This window comes from Xenopus tropicalis, chromosome 3 (assembly GCF_000004195.4).
Source record: "Xenopus tropicalis strain Nigerian chromosome 3, UCB_Xtro_10.0, whole genome shotgun sequence".
Classification (NCBI taxonomy): domain Eukaryota; kingdom Metazoa; phylum Chordata; class Amphibia; order Anura; family Pipidae; genus Xenopus; species Xenopus tropicalis.
In genome coordinates this window covers 33,294,187-33,309,327 of record NC_030679.2, presented here as the reverse complement: position 1 = coordinate 33,309,327, position 15,141 = coordinate 33,294,187, and the positions used below count along the sequence as shown (strand labels likewise).

The window sequence follows — 15,141 nt, the reverse complement described above, 5'->3', positions numbered from 1 at the left end:
CAGCTGCTATCTTAAGCAAACAGAGAAAGCTTTTAGGGCTCTTTACTCAGGTATGGTAATGCTTTCTGCAGAATAAATATAGCATTTAGGTGGCACTAATGTGGCAAATCTATAGGCAGTAAAATGACAAGATGACTTTCCTTTTCCTTTAAACTGTGAATAAAATCTCAAATGCATCAAATTTGTATTCTACCCATCATTTTTAATGGGTCTATAAGTTCTAAAAAAAAATTGAAAAACTCAAATTGATAAACTGCAAAGTTTGCCTGGGACAACTCCCATTGACTTCTACATGAACTCAGTTTTACATTAAAGTTTTTCAGGTTGTTTGTGCTTAATAAATATTGAACATTTGAGTTTTGGAAACCATAATTGAAATTTGGGCATTTCTGTGCAAAAAAATTGATTGATAAATCACTCCCTAAAAGTTAGTGAGTTCATGTAGAAGTCAATGGGAATTGTATTTTTAAAGGAGAAGGAAAGGCTAATAAAGAGTTAATCTCAAGCTGCAGTCATACCTTCAGTTCTCTCAGTAGTGCCCTTAAGTCTCCCCATATTTCTCCCGTTCAGATGATCAGAAGCCAAACAGGAAGAAAAAATGCTGAGCTGTGCTAAAAAGTTCCCATAATGCCTTGCTCCTGCACCGAGACCCAGACCAGTGTACATGCTTAGTTAGTTAGACTATAAGAAGGATCCTGCTGATCACCCTTCCTAAGGGGGGGGAGTGAGTTCTTGAGGGAGGGTTAAGCAGGAGAGGGGAGAGAGCAGAGAGCTCCGTGTCTCTGGCAGAGGAAAACAGACACAACAAATCTTTTGACAGAGAACTCTGTAAGAGTGCAGCATTTCTGTGAGTGCTTATGGCTGTATTTACATAGGCCTTTCTGATAAAGCTTACTTAGTTTTTACCTTTCTTTCTCCTTTAAAGTATAAGCTATTTTTCAATTGAAGTTTTCAAGATCAATTCAAAATTTGACTCAAAAATAAAGGGTAAAATGAATAACCTAAACCCAAGGTTTGCATGATTATTAATCAGCCCTTGATTTAATATTCCCTATAGTCAATTGGTAATAGTGTGGGGCTATAGAATAAAATCTCTCAAGCAGCAAAGAAATACATTGTTTAACAGTCTAACAAAAAATGTATAATACAAATAATTCAAGAGATTTCCATTTATTATGACTCTTTAGCTAGTGCATTTTCAACAACACTGAAATGGTTCAGAAAAAAAGATGCTTTATTTGTAAACAAATAGTGATTAAAAAACTGATTATTTGCTGAATGTATCTGTGTGCGTGGAAGGAAAATAACAAACTATTTAGGTGGCTGAAACATCTGGGATCAAATTTGGAAGCAAATCCACTTACATCTTCCGCAGATTTGGTAACTTCTTGAATATTCCTGTAGCTTCTAGAACAGTGATTTCATTGTCATTCAGGCGTCTAATGAACACAAACAGAGAAGTCATAAACTTAAATGCATTATTCAGAAGGTATATTCAGCCCTACTATTTTTCTGTCTATTACTATTTTTCTGTCTAATAATATAAACCCAAAATACTTGCTTTAACTCTAAATGTAACGCTGTATGGGAAAATGTTTCCAATAATAGCTAAATACTGATAAACTCCTGCTATTAAGCATATCAAATCAGTTGGTAAGGCTTCATGCTTGTGTTTTATACGCAGCAGCAGTTTTTGGGACTGCTTACATACAGAATAGAATTTAAATTAAATGTTGGGTCTATGGTTGCCACTGCTTTGTGTTCCTGTGAGCAACTGGAACAACTGCTTTATCATATAAAAACAAAGGTAGGTGTAAGACCTTACAATTTCTGCCAGGATACCCATGCTGATTTGAAGGTACTGAGCCAAAGGGGTTAATAAGTATTCCTACTGTATATACCTATTATAATTTTTTTCTGTAAGTCACTGATACATCACAACAGGAATTATGGTAGAATGAATGCACAGTACTTACAGGTCTGAGGTGTATTCTGGTAAATAACTGGGTATTCGGGAAATCTTTTGATTTGAGCAGTCAACGATGGTTCCTTCACAGCGACACTTTTCTGGGCAGACAAGATCCATAAAGCAATCCCCACTGAACTTGCTTCTGTAATCTTCAGAGCCTGTTGAAAATATTTAGGTATTTTAAAAAAGAGAAGAATAGCAAAAATAAAAGCTGCTCCTATATGAAAACATATTTCAATGTTCTCTTTCTCTTTATACAGAGTAACTTTCTGCACTCATCAATCATCAGGATCAAACAGCATCACTGTCACTGGCACTCTCCCATAGAGCTTACAGCCAGTTCAGCTACAGGAGGCTGATGTCTTGTGTCATGAATAAAAGGAATTCAATTTTTTACTCACAGATGATAGCATTACTTTAATGTTGCATGCAAATGGGGTCAGTCTCTATTCCTATGGCTCATATAATACCCAACAATTAGCTACAATACACTTACTAAATTGTAAATTCACAATTTTTACTCAAAAATCTAGAATCGTGGGAAAAAAGTTGAATTTGAATATTGATAAATGTTCCCCACTGAGGCCAATTTACCAAAATCCATATTTGTGAAGGTTTTTTTCATTAAAAACCTTGATTCACCAAACACGAATGTGTGCTTATTTAAAAAAAAAATAGTATTTCGAAAACTCGGTCGCAATCACATTGTACTCATCATTTAAAGAAACCTTTTTAGATCTTTTTGCATTTTAGCACAAAAAACTTGCAGTACAAACCAATCGTATCCAAATCTGCAGTTCATATCTCTTATTTTGCTATCCTGCACATGTGTTTGTGTTGGTCTGTAAGACATTTGCTTATATATTTCTGAATGGATGAATATTCCTTCTAACATTTCCCTTCACACAGGTTTATTTTTAACAAATGTTCTGTGCATAGCGGTGTTGAAATCTCTGCAGCCCTACATGAAGCATATTTAGGTGCAATAAATAATGAAATAGGTCTAGGAAGGAGTTTGCCTAAGGTAGAATAGCAGGGATTTCAAAAAAGCCTCCCAAGATGTGTTTTTCACAAGCTCGTGTATTTAAGGCTAAATGTTGCAGTATACATGAATGAGGGATGATGGATTCCAAAACTATATTTATTTTATGTAGGAAAAACAGGTTTTCCGTTAGACTTTCTTTTAGGATTATAGAGAACAATACAGGAAAGCAGAACAGAGTACAGACAGTTTATCAAAATACTAAACAACAAGGAAACCAATAATTATTTGGTTTTGTCTTAATCATATGCTTTAGGTAAAACCTGAAAAAATTGTGAGACTAATACCCCCAAATTACTATCAGATGACTTGAACTGGTGCTAAATTTCACATCTAATCACTTGAGACAAACAAATTCATCAGTTTCTACTGCAAAATCCCAGGTAATTTATTAAACCGTTGCCTCAAGCTACTGAGATTTCTAGCAGTGAATTAACGATTTGCTAAAACTAAGCAGAGATTACAATAACAAACATTCTTTAAACCTCAAGTGGTTCAAATGGTCTTTCTTTTTACCTAGCTTCTACCTTGATTTTATTCTACCTGTTTCTTAGCAAAAACAATCTTGGAATAAAAACTAGGGGGCTGATTTACTAACCCACGAATTCGAATCCGAATTGGAAAAATTCCGATTGGAAAACGAACATTTTGCGACTTTTTCGTATTTTTTGCGATTTTTTCGGCACCTTTACGACTTTTCGGAAATTATCGCGACTTTTTCGTTACCAATACGATTTGCGCGAAAAAACGTGAGTTTTTCGTAGCCATTCCGAAAGTTGCGATTTTTTCGTAGCGTTAAAACTTAAAGCGAAAAGTTGCGCTTTTTTCGTAGCGTTAAAACTTAAAAGGCGCGACGTTTTGCGCAAGTTTTAACACTACTTAAAAATCGCAACTTTTTGCGCAAGTTTTAACGCTACGAAAAAATCGCAACTTTCGGAATGGCTACGAAAAACTCGCGTTTTTCCGCAAAAATCGTATTGGTAACGAAAAAGTCGCGATAATTTTCCGAAAAAATCGCAAAATACCGATCATTACGAAAAAAACGCAATCGGACGCATTCGGCCCGTTCGTGAGTAAGTAAATGGGCTCCTAGGTTTCACCCCTACATTTTTCATTTTCATTAACTAACATATAGGTTAAAGCTCACACACTGGGTTTTAAAGCACAGCCAGGCCAGTTGCTACTGACTGGTTTTACCCTTACCAGTGGGTGCTGGGTATTTTGGTCTGCATATACAGGTATGGGATCCCTTATCTGGAAACCCATTATCCAGAAAGTTCCAAATTACGGAAAGGCCATCTCCCATAGACTCCATTATAATCAAATATTCCTAATTTTTAAAAACAATTTCCTTTTTCTCTGTAATAATAAAACAGTATCTTGTACTTGATCCCAACTAGATTTAATTAATTCTTATTGGGGGCAAAACAAGCCTATTGGGTTTAATCAATATTTGAATGATTTTTAGCAGACTTAAGTTATGGAGATCCAAATTATGGAAAGACCCCTTATCCGGAAAACCCCAGGTCCCAAGCATTCTGGATAACAGGTCCCATACCTGTATAGAGCCAGGGACCTTCAGTTAGGAAACCATCAATCCTTCAGTGCAATTGTGAATATATCTCTTAATAACAGGTTGATGCAGTCACAAATTTCCTTTTTTTTTATTTTCAAAAAAAATTGCAATAGCATTTTGATGGTAGAAACTTCTCAAAAATCTTGTTCATAGGCTGATAGGTTTATAGCATTTTTGAATGATAATCTCCTGAACTGTGTTTACACAAAAAGGGTCATAGAGATTACAATGCAAGTTTGTGGACTGACAATAGTAAGGAGCAGATTATGTCTGACATTTACAGAAAAGTCTAAACTGAAAAAGTACTTGTGGGAAAAAGTCGCAGAAGTCATAAAACTCAACTTTCTACTTTTTACAAATTGTCCCACACAAAAACACAGTTAAAAATCCAAAAATCTCTAAAGTTTTGCAGCAAAGAAGGATTCTTCAGGGAAAGGACATCTGCCATTGACTTCTACATGATCTCAACAAGTTTCAGTTGGCAAATTGTTGAATTAGGATTTTTAGCCATTTTGTTGCATAGCAAATCTCGAAAAAATTGCAACCTTTTTTTTCCAGTGACTTTTTGCACAAAAAAATCTGTATCTCCATTTCTTGCAACAGCCCTGTGTGTCATTGCCCTAAAAAGTCAGAATTACCTAAATACTGACCATAACTATCTACCCCATTAGTCTGTTCTCAAGATTTTCATTAACTAAAGAAATTGTTAAGTTTGAAAGGATCAGAACATTTTTTTTCCACCCCCCCCCCACTAAAACCATCAGTTTAAATGCCCTTAGCACCGAGTACTTGCAAAAAATATATAACAATATTCATATGTAAATAAAAAGTGTGGTATGGGTGCACGTCAGACATGTGCAGTACCACAAGTTGAAAACCTTTACTGGCAGCAACATGTGGTGTATTTAAGGAAAGGGTGCCTGACACTTGGCACTGTATCTGCTGGCAGCTGAAGTCTATCAGAGAATGCTGAAAGATGTACATCAACAGCTGGGGGTCTGTATGCTGGACATACTTTATTATAAAGGTTTTGGGGCTTCAGAATGTATTTGTTGGCATGGCAAAACTAACTAAAGCCATTTTGCAATCATTGCCATGCTCTTGCATGGAAGCAAGTTGGTAAACGTTTCTTCTGAATCATATATTGAGACATCTTGTATTACATCTACTCTATGGTATAATAATATCATTGGAAAAAAAAACCCTTTTATGTTCACACCAAAGGCAAGAAATCATACAGAAAACATTGGCAACTCATCGTAGTAGTGATGATGTGTTGTAGAAATGAGAAACACATTTTTACACCAGTAAATCAAGTACATCAAGTAAATACCCATGGCAGCAGTGATGTTAAGAAGTATTTTTCCTCATCCCCACACTAATCTTTTTTTATGTTATAGTCTATTTTCTTGCAGTGCTGGGATTGAAGAATTCTCGTTGTGTGCACCCCTATAAAAAATAACTCAAAAGACACCGGCCAAGTAAGTATGTCCTACAAGATTACACTTCCCATGACTGTGAAAATCAACAGTGCATGCCAACATGGCGAATTTACCATTGGAACGTGAGCCTTATAACAACTTAGACAGGTGGCTGCTCCATTAAGCTATTCCCATCAGGAAAACAAATATGAAATGCAGCCATCTGCTTTTAGGGTGGGTTAAGTGTGTATGTCCATCAGTCTGTGCAATATGTTGCAATAGTATTTCCCTTATTATAACAGAATCAATCATAAAAAACGAAAAAACGTGATACTTAAATAAGTGTCTACATTTAACGAAGTTCTGCCAAATCATAATCATTCTTATGTATCATTTATAACACATCTAGTAGCCCTACATAAACCATTTTGCTTTACATAAGTATATTGTGCTTATGTTTAATTGGCATAACAATTATACCATGTTAATGAGTACGTGCCTGAATTTACATAGACATACTGTCAGTCTATTATCCAATTTTTAAAATGAATGCCACCTGAGCCATGTATTACCGTACAGTACAGTATTTGTTTATTAAAATGACATACATGTAAGTCAAAAGTAACTCAAGTTCGTATAATAAACAACATCATTAAAAAATATTGTTGCAGAATTTAAAGGAGAAGGAAAGGTAAAAACTAAGTAAGCTTTATCAGAAAGGTCTATGTAAATACAGCCATAAGCACTCACAGAAACGCTGCACTGAGTCCTCTATCAAAAGAAACACAGGATTTCTTGTCTTCTTTTATGTATACATGTACTACACGTGAAATCCTCCATTCCTGGGGCTGGAGTCTGCGCAGCTCTCTCCTCTCTCCCTTCTCCTGCTCCCCCCTCCCATAAGAATGCATAATAATTCACACCCCCTCCCATCAGAATGTGTGATCTAAGCTACCAGCAGCAGCAAGCTACAGAGACCAAGCTAAAATGGCAGCTGCTATCTTAAACAAACAGAGAAAGCTTCTAAGGCTCTTTACTCAGGTATGGTAAAGCTTTCTGCAGAATAAATATAGCATTCTAGGTGGCACTAACATGGGGAATCTATTGGCAGTAAAATGCCAAAATGACTTTCCTTCTCATTTAACAGAATCAAATGATTTAATCATAAGCATCTGTACAGTTTAAGACTTTAAGTTACTTTAAGACTTAATATAACATATATTTGTTGGAAGCTTTTCATTCTTTAAACCAACAACATATTCATGTACAGGTATGGGATCCCTTATCCAGAAACCCATTATCCAGAAAGCTCCAAATTACGGAAAGCATGTCTCCCATAGACTCTATTTTAATCAAATAATATAGAATTTCAAGACCGATTTCCTTTTTCTCTATAATAATAAAACAGTACCTTGTAATTGATTCCATATACGATAAAAATAATCAGATGCAAAACAATCCTATTGGGTTTAATTAGTGTTTTATTGATTTTTTAGTAGACTTAAGGTATGGAGATCCAAATTACAGAAAGATCGCTTATGCGGAATACTCTTGGTCCCGAGCATTCTGGATAATGGGTCCTATACCTGTATTTTTATATAAAAAAAAAAGATTTCTGGATTTTGAATTACACCTAGGAGTTGTAGATGGTAAATGGTATTAAAATGGCCCTTTATAAATACAGATATATACCAGTACCTACTATTTAGTTTCATTTTAATTTCCAAATTATGCAAATTGTTTTAGCCTGAAAAATATTTAAAATCTCAAATAATCGGTAACGAGGTAAATATTGTCAGTAACATTTACCAGTCAATAATTTACTGGCCCCATAGAGAAACATAGGTTAAACAGCCAGTGTGTCTCATATCTGGGTCAGGGAACATCTCATATGCTACCAATAGCTTCTTCTGTCAAACATATAATTCTGCTATTAATCTTAGGGGTTATAAATCCGGATATATATATTTGTACAGATTACTTGTACAGATCTTCCATGTGTCACAATCTACATAATTTAGTAACTATTTTTCTACTTTTCTTATAGGTAAATGTCATTAAAATGCAGAAACTTGCAATGTACACTGTCCAAATTCCCAGAGGGACCACCTCTAGCAGGTTATTGAATACTTCTGCCTAATAGAAAAGGTTGTGTTTTTCTTTCCCTTATTCACTTAAATCATCTTCATTAATTAACCTAAACTATCTTATTTCAACCCTATTTGTATTTTAGCTATTATTTTTTAAGTGCACAATGTGATGAAGAGGACAGCACTCTACAATGTCAAGCAGTGAATATATGCCACAATTCATTACTGGCAATCAGGAAATAGATGCATCAAACGTTTCCCTTGATTTAACTGATTTATTTTTTTTCCATGGATGCGGGAAATTTTAATTCAGCAACAGCTCCCGATTTATAAAATGAAGATCAATGTACAAAGAATTTATACGGAAAGTAATTCTGAAAAATTTTGAAGGCAGATCCTAGGCTCCAAAACTCTTTGGTTAGCCAACTTGGCAGGCCGAAAAGAATAGATGGATGGAACCATCTGAAGACCAATCAGGTGAAGCTAATGTATTGGATACTGCCATATATAGAATTGTGGCATTTTGTATAAACATATGTAGAGGAATCTCTTCTTTCCTGTTTGTCTCCATTATGGGGGACATAATGAGGGTTACATATAAATGCAGCTTTGTGCTGACTGCTGAGTTTCCTTCACTCTTAAGGACAGCAAATATTTTCATCCCAGTGTGAATAGCCCTTTATGAAAGCAGGTGCTTTATAAAGACTAGTTAAATATAACTTTTTTTTACAATTATTTCCTTTTTTGTTTCACATATAATTCTTATTAAGGACTAAAGCCATAGAGGTGTCTGCATTGTTTCTAAACCAACACCATGAATACTATGGGGCACATTTACTAATCCTTGAATCCGAATCCCGAATGGGAAAAAAAATGAATTGGAAACGAAAATTTTGTGATTTTTTTCGTTGCTGTCACGATTGTTTTGTATTTGTCGCGACTTTTTCGGCACCGTCGCGACTTTATCGTATTTTGCGAAATTTTTTCTCCGCCGTCGCATTTTTTTCGTATTGCGCTAGAGTAAACGGCGGAAAAACCAATCCGAATTTTTTGCGACGGTGATGAAAAAGTCACGACAATTCGCGAACAAGTCGTAACGGCGATGAAAAAATCGCAAAAATATCGATCATTACGAAAAAAACGCATTCGGACGCTTTCGGACGTTCTGGATTAGTAAATGTTCCCCTATGTATACATTTTTAAAAGGTCAGCTGAAAAGGGTGGAATAAAATACAATCCCAATGTGTCTTCCAATTGGGATCAGATTTTTGGCACCATAGAAAACACTGCTGTTTGCACTGAAAGGGGAAATCATTTTCATTTTAGGCTACTGGCAATGAAAAATGTGTCAGTTCATTTTACTAAAGTTTGAGCTTTTCAAACGATTGCTCACATGATAAAGAGGTTCCTTTGGTTTATTTGTACAGGGAAAGAGGAAGAAACTATTCATAGACTGCAAAGCAAATCAACTTGTTTTACTCTGCTGTAGCCTTTTGCATAAAACAAATAGACTGAACAGCAAAAACAAATCAGCACTGGATTTTATAAGAAAATACATTTCATTTTATTAGACAGAATTTACTTTTGCAGCTATATTGCATGCTATTTATCAAATTTAGACTTGAAAGCCAGGGTTGTATCTTTGCAGCACAAAGATTTAAAAAGCAAATAAACCCATAATAACATTATCTTCCCTTCTGTTTGCTTGAAAAAAAGCTTGTGCTGTTTTCCACAGGGTTTTTATTGTGGCCGAGTTCCATAAATTAATACTAAGATTAATATCTATTCTTCATTTTTATGATTTTTTTTTTATAAATGGTAATTTTAAAATGTTGTGATTGAATAAAAAATATTAAATAAATGCGAAAAGCTTTAAACTGTTATTTAGCAACTCTTCGCCAGCCTTACTCCTTGTCAATAAAATACCTACCATTGCTAGTAAGTATTTGTATTATTCATTCTAATAGGGATTCACTATCATAATTTATGGATTCAGCCAGATACCAAACGGAATAATTTTTTTATTTGACAAAAAAAAATTGAACAAAAAAAATGTCATGTTCAGCTTCATTTTTCAGAGCTTGAAGTTACATTTTTGAACACACAGATACAAACTCATGAAAACTGCTGGATTCAACTGAATTCTGGATTCAATGCACCCCTAACAGGGTCGGATTGGGGGGTTCAGCGCCCACCAGGGCTTCTGCCCCGGGGGCCCCTGCACCCCCCAATGGCCCCCGCCGCAGTCTTTAAACCCCCCCACAGCCCCCCCACCTATCCGACCCCCCTCCCCCGAGCGTGCCTAAATTAAACCTACAGTCAGCGTGACAGGGAAGGTGGGAGGGAGACCGATGGCTCAGTATAGTGCCCTGCAAGGATAGGGGGATCTGGGCCGCTGGGGCCCACCAAGTTTCTTTCTGGTGTCCCTTCGACCCAGTCCGACCCTGACCCTTAATTCTTATTGTGCAACTCTTATATAGTAATGTACAATCAAAAATACGTAAATGTAAACACAGGAAATAATAACAATAACAGAACATAAAGAACTATATGCAATATTTACAGTTGCATTCAAATCCTTGGTGGTTTATTTAGCATAATTTTTATTTGCAATTGTAGAGTTTTTTTTTCAATTCAAATAAATTATAAGTTTCCCCAAACTGGAATGTTTGCTTATGTAATAAAAATGTGACAAAAAAACTTGATAGAATAAAACCATAAAAAGAATCTTGAATGCATCAAGTTCGTATACTACGTAGCATTTTCAATGGATCTGCAACCTCTCCAATACATTCCAGAAACTCAAATTTTAACAAATCGCTTACATTTCATATAGATGCCAAAAAATAAAACTTTTTTGGAATCCCTAGTTTGAATTCATGAGTTTTATTCTAAAAATAAATTAAATCATGCCAAAAATTTGACTCCAAACATTGATATGCCCTTAAGTGTTATGAGATACAAAAGGAAGGAGGTTCCTGCTCCATAAAGCTCTTTGGTAAAAATATATTAAACCTTTATCAAAGTTGATGCATCTGGCGCACACAACAATTATTTCAATCATGAAAAAGATGTCTGAACCTTAATCATCTATATCCTGAATTTTAATGTAACTTATTACATTAAATGTTATTAAAGGTCACGTACACAGCACAGAATTTAAGATAGGCTAACCTACCTATGGTACTAAGGTGCTCATAATATTCCAATAAAACTACATGCCACAATTTAGCTCATTTTACATGGCAAATCTAGAACTGGATTTTTTCCTAAAATCATATATATTTTTATTAATTTTACATATTCTTGTAGTTTGTTAGTAGTAATTTATCTCTTAGCTCTTCAGTGCCAATACCAAATTAGTTAGTTCCTTGTATTACCTTCAAGAAAAAAATATTATTTTGAATATTAGAATATAATATAATTCCTAATACATAGAAACTGGTACTTGTAGACAAACAATATATTTGCCTTAAACAGCTTTTTGACGCTAGCAACTTTGCCTTGTCATTAACTCACATTTGAAATAAAATTGGGCTAATACATAATTTAGCGCTTCTTCCATTATATTCCTTCATATTTGAGAGTCACTAAAGCACAGCAGAACAAATTATCTTGGGAAAATTAAGAAGTGTTTTTTAAAGGAGAGCTTCAGTTAGGTGTCCTTCGCTTCCGCATGATGGTGGCACCCATGGCTGCAACATCACACCGGCGCACCATGTGGTGATGTGCTGCCCCTTGACATGATCATGTCGCGCTTCGGCACTAAAAATTCAAAATAAATAGATGCAGAAGACCCTGAACCTGATGCCTGAACATAGGCCATTCTATATGAATATCCTGAGTGTGTCTGAACTCCTATATGGCTTGATCTACTTTTTCCTGACTTCCTGCTTTGTTCCATACAGCATTGATTGCTGCCTGCCTTGACCTTTTTCCTGAATATGACAATGAGTGTATTGGACTTTCTAAACTCAGCTTCCTCCTTGGTCCTGGCTTCAAACCCGATGAGGGCCGTTGGGCCTCGACATCTATACAGTGATTAGAACTCTTAAAGATGTCTTAAAGGAGACATATCCTATAAAAAATTATGAATGTTCCAGTGAATTATACTCCTCTAGATATAGAAGGATTGTGCTTAAAAATGTTGTGTTCCAAAATGATTTTTTGAGAAATTCCACAAAAACCCCACTAGTCCCGCCCATCTGTTCCACTTCCTGCCAGTTGAATTCTCTGGATGAGCTGGGGAGCCGGCGGCCCTCCGTACACTGCACTGTAGGATAGGAACCAATCAGCAGCTAGGCTGACCTGATAGGGAACTGAAGCCTGTCTTTGCTTGTGTGACTGCAGGGCTGTGATTGGCTCTCCCCCTCCTACTGTGCTTTTGGCAGAGACCGTTAGGACACACCCACTCTTCATTTTACACACGGACAGAGAAGCGAGAGGATCTATAGGGAGCTCCAGTAAAGGGGCCATTGTTATAGAGAGGATTAATTTTTAGCCCAAAGGGAAACCAGCACTGTATATTATTCATAATTGCCTACAAAATTAGCGTTTTTCCCCATTTATCCAATATGTCTCCTTTAAATAACGTCTTAAAGATTCTTTAAAATACAATAAAGTTCTACGATGGCAAAAGCGACTTTGGCTTTTAGTGGCTTGACTCACTGCCTACACTGGAAGGTGGTAAGAGCCTGTGCTTCCTGACACTGCGCTCTGCTCCTCAAACAGCATTTCCCGAGCCCCAAGCGCTTGTTAGTTAAACTACCCCTAATGTGGGAAATTAGTGGGCAAATAAAAAACAAAGACAGGCATATTCTTGGGGATAATCCTGCCCATGTACTATATAGAACTTCCTCTAGAACAAATCAGCAGAAATAGTGCAGCCACCTACAGTCCCATGTACCATTGCTATAAAGTGAAAAGGATTCTAGACTTTCTCAAGAATTGTGTCCTTTGTTTTTTGTGAATGAATATTTCATATAAGTAATAATCATTCTCCAAGCAATTAAAACAAGTTACTGTGTGTTTAGTTGTCTATATTCTGAGAAATCTGTCAAAGGAAAATGTGCAGTTGGAACATTTCAACTGAAAGGTTCAACAATTATGAAAATATTGACAACATTTACGCTGCATGGTATAACCCAGCACAATACAGTTGTGAAGTTTTGCCCAAGTGCCTGTTTAGAAGTAGGATCATTACGTTTTAATTATACATGGCTTAATGTGTATTTTGATGATTCTTTAAACACATTTCTTTCAACACTGATGAAGAAATTAGGTTTACTCACAGAGAGGTACCTGGAAAAAAAAAATGAATTAGATTTTGTTTGTATTAAAAATACCTCTCACCTTCTGACGCTTCTCAAAGTGGAAGAATCCCAGCATGCCATGCGGCAGAAAAGTATGTGGCCTTCCATGGTGCTTGACAGAACCATGTTCAATATGTATTGTTCTACCACATGGTTAGATCAAGCACAAAGGAAAACCCCATTAAGAGTCATAGCCAGTGTTAAGCAGCACCAAAGAAAGAAGAGCATTGAGAAAAGAAGCATGGAGAAGCTTAAGCTCAGACAGTTTCTGACCACTTCAACCATGCAGAAATAGCCAGGGCAGGTCATATATTTATAACTATGTTTTCCAGCACTCATGTGGTTCTAGAATCTGTTAGTTTGGCCCAGACTGTGCAAAAAAAGCAGAAAACACGTAATGGAGAGGCGTTTGTGATTTGCATTGCTCAAACCACAACCTTATGTTGTTTACAGAGCTGAACAAGGCAAAAAGAACATGTGGATATAATGACTGTAACACTACCAAGAAGTTTCACGTGAAGAATCGATATTTACAGTATGTTAGTTGGCTTCTATTGACAGCATATATCAAGGGATTAGTTATCCACAGTGCAATGCTCTGATAGTGGTGTTATCCTGAAATCACCAAGGGAGTGTGTGAAGCGACAACTAGTCGGACTTGTTCTCTACTACATGACAACATGTGTTCCAGAGACCACGCCAGAGGTACAGCATTTAAAATATTTCACAGTAACCATAGTGAAAACTTACATTTAACTACCACCATGTTTGGAAATTTAATTGAAACCAAAATGCTGATGTCAGAAATAAGTGCCTGTGAGTACAGTCAGCTTAGAAATGCTTATTGATCAAAGGACATCAAGGGCTTATTGTATTAATTTTATAAAGAAAAAGTATTCTGCCCCAGCCAAGACCTGCCAATCTGTTCTTAATCCTTTATTGTTTGCCAAAAAATGATAGAGAGAGAGTAAAGTTCATCCATACCACCTCTCAGTTCATTAGTACTCTTACATATCCATACAATACATATAGCCTGTATCTTCAATGATTTTAAGTGGAAGCAGTGATTAAGTTATTCTGTGCACAGAATTATTCTATGCCTGTTTGCATTTATATAGGTATGGGATTTATTATCCGCAATGCTTGGGACCTGGGGTTTTCCAGGACCTTTCCATAATTTGGATCTCCATATCTTAAGTCGCAGCGACTAATCCGTGCAAGGAAAACGCGTGAAGAAAAGTGGAAGAAAAGTCGCTGTGATTAGTCGCTGCAACAAACTTACTTAAATGTCGTGGCGACTAATTGCCCCGAATGTTTTTGAGAGTCTACTAAAACATTTAACCACATGCCATAGTATTCATGCAATTTATTTGCCATCAAGTACAAGGTACTGTTTTATTATTACAAGATAAAGGAAAACATTAAAAAAATGGAATCATTTGCTTAAAAGGGAACTCCACCCAAACACAACTTGAGTTTTTTGACAAGCAAACATAATTTCAAACAACTTTGCAATATAGATCAGTTGAAAATTTTGCACCCTTTTCATGGTTTTTAATGTAATAATATGGTTTGGAACAGTTACCTAAGCCTGGTCCCATGTTCTCCTGCTGATTTGGCTGATTAATTTGAGACTCAAGGAAAATGTAACAGTAGGCGACTGTCCTAATCCTGCCTTCAGCCTTCAGGAAAGAACATCACAGTGCAATGCATCACAGTGCAAAGCATTGT

General features: G+C 36.0%; 1 protein-coding gene and 1 non-coding gene across 2 annotated transcripts in view; both read right to left on the bottom strand.

Moving 5' to 3' along the window:
- Positions 1 to 15,141, bottom strand: part of slit3 (slit guidance ligand 3) — a 382,174-nt gene that overhangs the window by 73,585 nt on the left and 293,448 nt on the right. Inside the window, 2 exon segments of the mRNA NM_001079270.1 lie at positions 1,365 to 1,439; positions 1,977 to 2,127. Of these exon segments, the coding sequence (NP_001072738.1) occupies positions 1,365 to 1,439; positions 1,977 to 2,127 (226 nt within the window).
- mir218-2 (microRNA mir-218-2) lies at positions 13,507 to 13,590 on the bottom strand. The gene has a single exon (NR_049616.1). It is a non-coding gene; the product is annotated as a microRNA mir-218-2 (primary transcript).